The 9,056-nt window shown below is 42.1% G+C and overlaps 1 protein-coding gene across 4 annotated transcripts in view; it reads right to left on the bottom strand.

Annotated features, from left to right (window-relative positions):
• Window positions 1-548: 548 nt before the first annotated feature.
• The window catches only part of klhdc3 (kelch domain containing 3), a 29,568-nt gene continuing 21,060 nt past the window's right edge, over window positions 549-9,056 (bottom strand). For all 4 annotated transcript variants that reach the window (XM_080482001.1, XM_080482002.1, XM_080482003.1 and 1 more), the window contains exons 9-11: window positions 8,021-8,094; window positions 6,253-6,331; window positions 549-3,223 (exon numbers count right to left, since the gene is read on the bottom strand). In XM_080482001.1, the coding sequence (XP_080338127.1) occupies window positions 3,157-3,223; window positions 6,253-6,331; window positions 8,021-8,094 (220 nt within the window). In that variant the 3' untranslated portion in view covers window positions 549-3,156. The remainder of the gene's footprint in view (window positions 3,224-6,252; window positions 6,332-8,020; window positions 8,095-9,056) is intronic.

Below are 9,056 nucleotides of genomic sequence, written 5' to 3'. Positions count from 1 at the left end.
CACATTTTTACTTCTTATGTTATATTTAGGTTTAACGTGTGAAGTTTCACGGTTAAATATGTTAACCATTTGTGACGTTGTACTGTTTTTTTTTTTCTAAACATAAAGTAAAACTTTTAACAAACAGGACTAAACTGAAATATTGTATCGCTTTTTCTATTTAAGCATTAACATTTTATTGTTACGATGTAAGCTTATTAGTCAAATATTTTATACATTTCGAGCCTCATGAAGCGCAGTGAATGTACACACCGATCAGCCATTACATTAAGACCATGGGTATGGTGCTAAGATGAAGTTTGGTCCCTCAAACAAAACTCATTGTCTTGCACCGTGTATTCAAGCAGCTTCCTGTCGGAACCAGCATTAACTTCTGCTGCAGTGATTCCTCTGCTGGATCGGACCAAACGTGCAAGCTTTCACCGAGAACCCCCGACAGGAGCTACCTCGTGGCTGATTGCAGTACTGCCACATAAACACGAGCAGAAAATTCAGAAAGCCCTCCGAGTCACTTCAGTCGATTGACCGAATCACCAAGGACACTTATTGTGCAGGGCTCTTTTTATTTTTGATCATGTTCGTCCACATCAACAGGTACTTTATATTCATGTAATGTCCCATTCCTGAAGAGTTCATGATGGATTCATTGAACATGCAACCACCCATCATCTGCACACGCAGCCACAGAGAGACCAAAACCCTGAAACAGAAAACATTTTCCACTCTGCACATAAGTCGGGAAATCAGTTTTGCCAGCTGCCATTTGGCGTCACTCATACAATTTTGATTGAACAGTTCCCTGTGGATTCACCGCACTGGGCGTCGTATTGTCCAAGCGACTGGGAGTATCGTTCGTAACATGTCCGTGTGCAGCGCAAGAGGGGGTAAGACTCTCGGAGTCACATTGGCACCACTGGTCTGGAAAAGGAAGATTCAGAGTTGGTTCAGGCGGGAGATCGTCTCAAAGTCCAGAGTCTCCTGAGGCAAGAAGCAGCACGGGCACGTCTCCTCTCTGGAAGGCCGGACACGCCTCCATTGGCTAGAGTGATTCCAAACCTGCAGTAAGGATTGTTTTACACCGTTCCGCATGGCAGATCTGTAAACATTTATGTAGCTCAGTGTTAGTCTGTGTTGGAGACCAAGAACCGGGCTGGTTCACATCCAAACAAGCCAATCAGAAACTGACTGATAATGGAGAGCAGGGAGGCAGCACATGGTCAGATTGCAGCAAACAGAATCCGTGGCAACGATGTGGTGATAAAGTGGTCAATGTCCCGCTTTAGTGGACTTGAAGGATACTTTTTGATGTTCAATCTTTTTATCAATAAAGACGAAAAACTAATCTAACAAGGATTGTCGGAAAATTGTCCACAAAACTCTGTAACTTGTATTTATTCTGTAAAAAAAAAGTGTAATATTTCAGTTTTATTGATAATTCTAGATTGTAAGTCATCAGCTACAAAAATTGTGACGTTTTCTTCAATTTTGGGGCCATCATCATCATCATCATATTTCTTGAATGCTCTAAACGTTTTGTTTACATGTGAGGAATGTAGAAAGACAAAACAATGATATTCTCACTGATATTTTAATTTGAACAGTTGGACACCATCCCATGTCTTGTGTGTATTTGAAGGGGAAACAAACAAAGAGTCACAACACAACTTAACAGTGTGTTTTGCTTTTTAATGGAATTTGTCAATAAGAGCAAAACTTATAGTATATAACCTTCACCTCCAGCAGGGATCCGATAAAAGACCACCACCGTGCTTCTGGTTTCAAAGTTTTGTTCTGACCAATAAAATAAAAACACGCATCCTGAATAAAACATCTCCTTCAATTCAAGCATTTCCAAGTAGTTTTTCTCGCTGCGAGTGGTGATGTCTTTAACAGCCCTTATGCATGAGGAACATCTGCTGCTCTGCTTTTACTTTGCTTGTAAGTGCACAGCGGCAACGTGTGCACACTTTCTTTCTTTTGTTTTGCCGCATAATTAGCCGGGCGCGAGGAGAGCCTCTGAACGCAGTAGGATTGTCTATAAAAGATGATTATGCATATCATGATCCCCCGCCCCCTTTGGACTTGGACTGTGTGCAGACAGGACCACGTGCTCACACACATACACAGTATATACTTTGCATCAAGATTCCCTTCTACAGTTTGGCACTGAAAAAGAAACGGGGGGGGGGGGGGGGGGGGGGTAAAGTGTAGTGGCACGACTCCAGCGACACTGCAGCATCTCTTGGAAAGATAGGAAAGACGACCACAAATACCAACGTCCCTGTTAAAAGGCTTTTTGATTCTCAGGAGAAAAGCAGAAGTCTTAAATGTCGGGGAAGGCCGATAGACTGGATGATACTCGTGTTTGAGGGAGGTAGATGGGATTTGATTATTCCACAAGGCAGACGGCTCTCCTCTGCTGCCTCGCAAATCACCTTAGAGACAGTCGAGAGCAGAGCGGTGGTTATAATGAAGCAGGATAATAGCCGAGCATTAAAAACCAGTCAGACCATTTACACACACGTTACACTCCGATATCTAACGTCTCGTTGATGAGTTAGCCTCGTCTGCCCATGGAAATAGACCCAAAATGTTTGTCGCTTTTTTTTTTTTTTTTAAATCACCAAGAGGGAGCTGCGAGAGACAAACTCATGACCGTCTCAGTCCGTTCGCATCTGCAACGGAAGGTTCACATTTGTCTCGTAGGCGAGATCCGTGGAGTGTGACATCAGGACGACTTCCTCAACAAAGAGGGGAGCGCTCAGGACCTTTGGCTGAATGTTCTCGACTCTTCCTGTGCTTAAGATTAGAAGTCTATGATTATCATAGGCTGATTGGATTTCGTAAGAGTCTAGAAAGAAGAGAAAAAGGTGAACAGGAGTCAGAAATCTTCTGTCTCAAGCGACCAAACCGTCCTCAAGGGTAAAAGTATCCGTGGACCGTGTCCGAGAAAGTATCACGTTGAATGTTTTGGTCAGCAAAGAGTTTTTCGTTTGAAGAATGTGGGAAATACAATGGATTGAGATCCAGTCCAAAAACTATACAAAAAAACAACAACAACAACAAAAAAAAAAACAGTCCGTTGCAGCTCAGGTGATTAGAAAGAAAAAGGCGCAGAGTCCTGAAACAAGAGATTCTGATTCACATTCAGCTGCATCAGCCGTGGGAGGAGAAGATGGGCCTGCTGATGTTGCTGTTGGTAGTCATGGCTGCCAGTTCCCACCTGGAAAAAACAAAAACACAGGAACAATTAGGATTTAGCAGCAGAGCTCGCACAAAAACAAGTGTCTTGAAATAGTTTTTATTTCTTTCCTCTTTGATTAAAATCAACAACTTGCACATATTGACTGGGCAAAAAAAAAGGTAATGAATACCTTCCTACAATTTCACTGTTGTAGACAAAGTACCACGCATATTTAAGATTATAAAGTTAAAAAAAAACTAAATTACTATTGAAAACGGTACTGAACCACATGTTGCCCGTTTGAACAAACGTGGACGATATCAGCAAAACCTGCAACTTATAGCGTTTATCAGTAAAATGACAAAAAATACAAAACCTTTCACCAGATGACCTGAGTAACACAATTTAGACAGGATGGATGGTCATGAACAGATTTGTTTAAAGTTGTTGCAGATAATGCTGCAGTAGTGCGACGGTGGAGCTGGATGGCGGCCGCGCTGTAACACGAGCACCGGGAGCGGGAGCTGAAGACGGGGTCCAGCGCTGACCTGATGACAGGTCAGAGGTTGAGCTCCAGATTGTTATCACTGGCTCCGGTTTCACACTCACTCCCTCTCAACTGCTTTGTTCGTTTTTTTGTCGTCCTGCGTGAGCGTGTAAGAGGGGAGATTGGCACTGGGGCCGAGGATGCCACTGAGGGGCGATGGGGGAGTTAACCGGAGTCTTGTGACCCCACTGAAAAACCCTCCAAGGGTTAGAAACACAAATGCAAAGGGCCAAAGTGGGGAGCGTGCAAGGTGGCAGTGACGGTGGAGGAGAAATGAGAGGCGGGGAGGAGTGATTAGTATCGGGTTGCGCAGGATTCACGAGGAAAGAAAACCCTTTTCAAAGAGGCTCTGGGTTGTAGACACACTTTCCTAATGAGCGACATGAGATCAACAGAATTCCATTAAGGCTTTTGGAGAAAGGATTTATTCTTAAAATTGGCCTACTGCGTGGCATTTTCCTTACAAATCTAAATAATGCATTTTGGAAATAATTAATTTGATAAAAAAAAATTGGGGGGGGGGGTAAAATTACCAGACAGTATTTTCAATTAAAACACACTCGCACACACTCGTCTTCTGCATTCACACGGATTAAATCGAGCTTTTCCACCATTATCTCTCCCCTGTGATTAAAACATCACAACAAATCAAAGCTTTGCTCTCAAACCTTCACATTTCTGTCACACATTATTTTCCAAACAGTCAGCGAGAGTGGAAAATTACATGTTATTCATATAACACGTCACGCTTTGTAAAACAGATTCACACTTTCGTAGGATCGACAACAAGCGGCTCCTGAAACTCTTTGTACCAAAACTTCATACGATTGTAATGTGGCCGCAGTAGTAGTAACGGCTTGACATCGAAATGGCTCGACAAGTCAGGAGGAAAAAAAAAAAAAAAACCTGAAACAAACTTGTATTAAATAGAAAAATTACTCAGCGAGAGCAATCCGAGTTGTAATCAAATCATCGAGAAGTGGTTTAGAGTGAATTACGGAAATCAACTTCAAAGACCTATTGTGCTCAAGTGCTTCATCTCAGTGAATTCTCTTCTTGTTATCACACAGAACAAAACACACACACACGCACACGAACAAAGTGCACGGTGTGTGTGTGTGTGCTCTCGTTGCGCTGCTGAACTGTTCAAACACGCCACCGCCGTTACAGAGGTGGAACCGACCGAGCCGCTCTTCCACCTCTGTGTATTCACCCAGTCGGAGGGGCTGAACAATGTCAAAACAAACCGTCTGCGTCAGAGGGACTGCAGACACCTTTTCACCTTGCTTGTGCTTCCGTTCCCACCGTCAAAGTCGGCAGAGCGAGACGACGTTGACGACGCATTCTGCCTCCACTCTGAATGCAACGTGAAAGCACTAAACTACCCAAACTAACTGACCGATGTCATTTTTCCTCATTAACTCTTTGACATATGTTGATTTTATCAGTCAGACTAAAGCTGTGTGAGAGTATCCATTACTTGTTGTAACTGCTTTTATACTGTAAAATGTAATAATATAATACTGTATAATGGGAGCTCATAAAGGAAGGTTCGTCTAACAGTTCCGTCAAGCTGCAGTTCAGACTTTGGCATAAAAAATAAATAAATAAAAATCCTGCGTGCCTTAGTTTCTCTACGTTTTTACAAGAACACATGATGGTAAAGAAAAAGATTGAGTTAAAACAAATAAACATTCTTCCAAAAGTTTTCATTTGAAACTTTAAATATTATAAGATAGATATTTCTTTCGAATAAAACAAACGTTACATTTCAAGTTATGCGGACATGACATAAAAAAGAATAAATGAAAAACAAACAAACAAACCAAAAAAAAACTTTGTTTAGATCGCGTGTGTCAGAGGAAAAAAACAACAAAACCAACAGAAAATGGCCTATTTTAATTTGGGAGTTGCACTATTATTCAAACTGGACTGAACAAGTGAAGAAATTGATTCTCAACCATTTTCGTTTCAGATGTTCAGGAAAAGTGGACCTGATCAGGACAAAGTATTATTACTTGGTCAAATGAAGACCACGTCTGTAAAGCCACTTTGCAGTGATCTCAAGACTTTGTCTTCAAAAGCGTTATCTGGACACACACCATTTGGAAGATGCTTTTTTTTTTTTGGTTTAGTTTTTTTTTTACATCATCTTTTATGCAAACCGCACATGGGTACAGAGACAATGAGCAGGATGAATCACACAGGCCTCACTAATGCTACAGCAGAAGAGCCCGATTTCTCCATACGCATTAATGCCTTAATGCTATTAGATATAATATAATTACGTACAAATTTCACATGTACAGAGCAAAGTCACACAAAGGCTGCGTAAAACTTGGCAGCAAGTTAAAAGAGAGATAATGACTCATAATTTGCCTCTTCGGAAAAAACAACCTCATTATTGAGTGAGACAGAGTGGTGGCAACAATGACAAGCAGAACACAAACAGCATGAGCAGCAATACGTCGACTCAATGACAAAACAGCACTAATGTCGGAGAGGAGGATGCTCTTCTGACCTGATATCATGTGGGAGTCCTGACTGCTCCAGACTGTACTGAATAACAGCTATTTTGCATAACGTCTTCAAATTAGGGCCTGAAAAGGACAAAAAAAGTGAGATGAGTCACAGGATGATCATTGGCACTAATCACACTCCTGCTAAGAATATCTGTTTCAGCAGGGAATTAAAAATGAAGTCGGGAAGATCAGAACTGTGTGAAAGAGAGAGGTTCGGATTAGTTTTCCCACCCAGGGGTGGAAATCATATGGTCCATTTATTTCATGCACCGGAAGCAAACAGTTCGCATCCACTGCGAGGATGTGAAAATAGTGATGATGCTGGTGTCAAATTATCTATCCCAGTACGAAGCAGCATTCTAATAATACAGGCGAACTTCCTCCGGCTTACTACCGTCGTCATGGCTGTTCCACCATATGTTCGGAGATAAACAGCGTGAAGGCCCACGTGACTGGCACGAGGAGGCGTGTGCCGCAGGGGATGCCGCTGCGTACTGCCAGTCCCATACGGTCGCTGTGTCCCTGTGTAAGCCCACCTACACAAAAACCCTGACTGTGACCTGACAGCATTACAGGCTACCCCAGCGCCGGCAGGATGTGACTATATTTGGTATTCTGGAAGAAGGAAGCTCCCCGTGTGATAAAACAACACAGGACCAAGGCCAGGTAGGATGGGCCGGTGAGGAATGAAACAGTGGTGTGGGGAAAGTGGGATTTATTGAGGAGAACAGATTGTCAGCATATCTTGGAAACAATAGGAACAATTTACAAGCATGGCCTCTTGTGAGAATGAGACCTTGCATCATAATGACACTCGTGTATAAATAAAGACCAACAGTAATGGTGCTCTCATGATCCCTTTTTGACCTGACAGGCAGGATTTGTTGCTGAGCAGCTTTACTTTTCATGCTAAAGTGTGAATTTGGACCTCTGACAAGCTTAACTCCAACTGTTTCTTTTTAGAAATGCTTTTTCGCATTATGATATAAATTAAGTAAGTCTTTCTTCTCCAGACCAAAGAGAAGCTTCTCAGGTTAACTGGCTGTTTCAGCTTAGGGGTGGACTGTCCACCTTTCCAGGTCTCCTCTCACCTCATGCCAGCTGGGATCAAGGGGGCATAGCAGATGAATGCAGTTACCTGAATTTTTTTTTGTCGAATGTAAATTGTCCGTCTCCTTGATAATTTAGCTGAATAAATTAAGTGTGAAGTCCAATCTAGGCCGTGTGTGAGTCTGAATAGGAACAGGCAGCCTGATGGAAAATATATCAGCCATCAGCAGTTGCAGCAGTGATATATATACAAACGTATCACCAAAATGTCTTAAAAGTGCTGAAGGAGTTTGACCTCAATTTCCTTTTTTTTTTTTGCTCCTCGATGCACCTTGGAAAACGCTCAGATTACACCAGATTTTTTTTTTTTTAAACCTAATTCCGAAGTTGGTATACGCTACACTACCAGATAACTGCTGACTCTGAGGCTCTTTCCCAAGTGACACAAAAATGTAAGAATGAAGTGAGACTAACCATCGATGAACCAGAAAGTAAAAGACCAAGTTGAAAAATTCTGTGAAGCCCCCGAAAGAAGAAAGGAGCTGCTGAGTCAGCTGATAATTCCCTGTAGGTTAATCAATATTAGAGTGCCCTATCACATTGTCACTGTGCCATTAGAGACATTTTTATTGCTAAGTATCTATTAACAGCCACTTTAATATGAGAGATGGATAAAAAATATCTTTACAGATTAAAGAAAGAGGCATGGATACTTACTGAAGTCTAAGATATACAGGTCTGAATGATCCATGAGGTTAAACTCGTCTCCCATTCCCTGCTCCGGACAAGGGCTGTGAAGAGACCAGAACAGAAAACTCATCATGAGACTACATTTTCTTATGCATTAGCGTCTCATCTACATTTCAGAACAATGTTAAGAGTTTCTCTTTCTTTCACTTGTAGACTTTATAAACACCAACAGGAACTCAATCATTTACTTGGTCACGCTATCTTTTTTTAATCACTGTGGTTTATAATCAGGCAGCCGCAGACTGCTCTTCATAGGACCTGCTGGTCACATTTCGCTCTCCTTATCATGAGCTGGCATGATTTAAGCCCACAGGAAGAGGAGCACTGCAGCGAGACGGCAGGCTGGCCCGAGCTGATAGTCTCTCAGACTCGTGCAGCCGTTGATATCACTGCACATCTGTTTCCTGCCACGGCTAAGCACACACACACCTGTGAGACACCAGGTGCACTGCCACATAGAGAGAACACTTACAACATAACACTACTCAGCCGGTCGTTTTTTCCATCAACCCCAACATCACATATCAATTATTAAAAACTTGGCTACTTGAAAAGATGAAGTGAAGAGAAAAAAAAAAAATCAGAATTGGGTTAGATCCTATGGGAGACCAACTCACATTTCCTAGATGATCTATTCCCATAGGGTAGCAAGGATAGTCTTTTAAATGTACTCGATGCACATAATTGCTTTATATTCACAACAGCGCATCAAGAGACCCATCCAGATTAGAAGATAAAAATGCACTTTACAGTTTCACACGACCCAGAGGACGACTTCATCCAGACAGGTGGACTCACCAAACAGTTGAGTGTCTATGAATATCTTTCATGAAGAACAAGTGAGGGAGGAGGCAGCCAAGGCTGCTCATTAAGATTCTCATGATGCTGTTTACTTGTTTTTCCACTTGCTTTGAACTGACCAATGTCACATTTATCTTTTCTCCCTTTTGATTCTTGCCCCAATCCATCGTCTTACTGTAAACAATACACTGTCGCCTCCACT

The sequence above is a fragment of the Lipophrys pholis genome, assembly GCF_963383615.2.
Source record: "Lipophrys pholis genome assembly, chromosome: 15".
NCBI lineage: Eukaryota > Metazoa > Chordata > Actinopteri > Blenniiformes > Blenniidae > Lipophrys > Lipophrys pholis.
The sequence above is the reverse complement of the archived record's forward strand: the minus strand, read 5'-3'. Positions and strand labels throughout refer to the sequence as shown.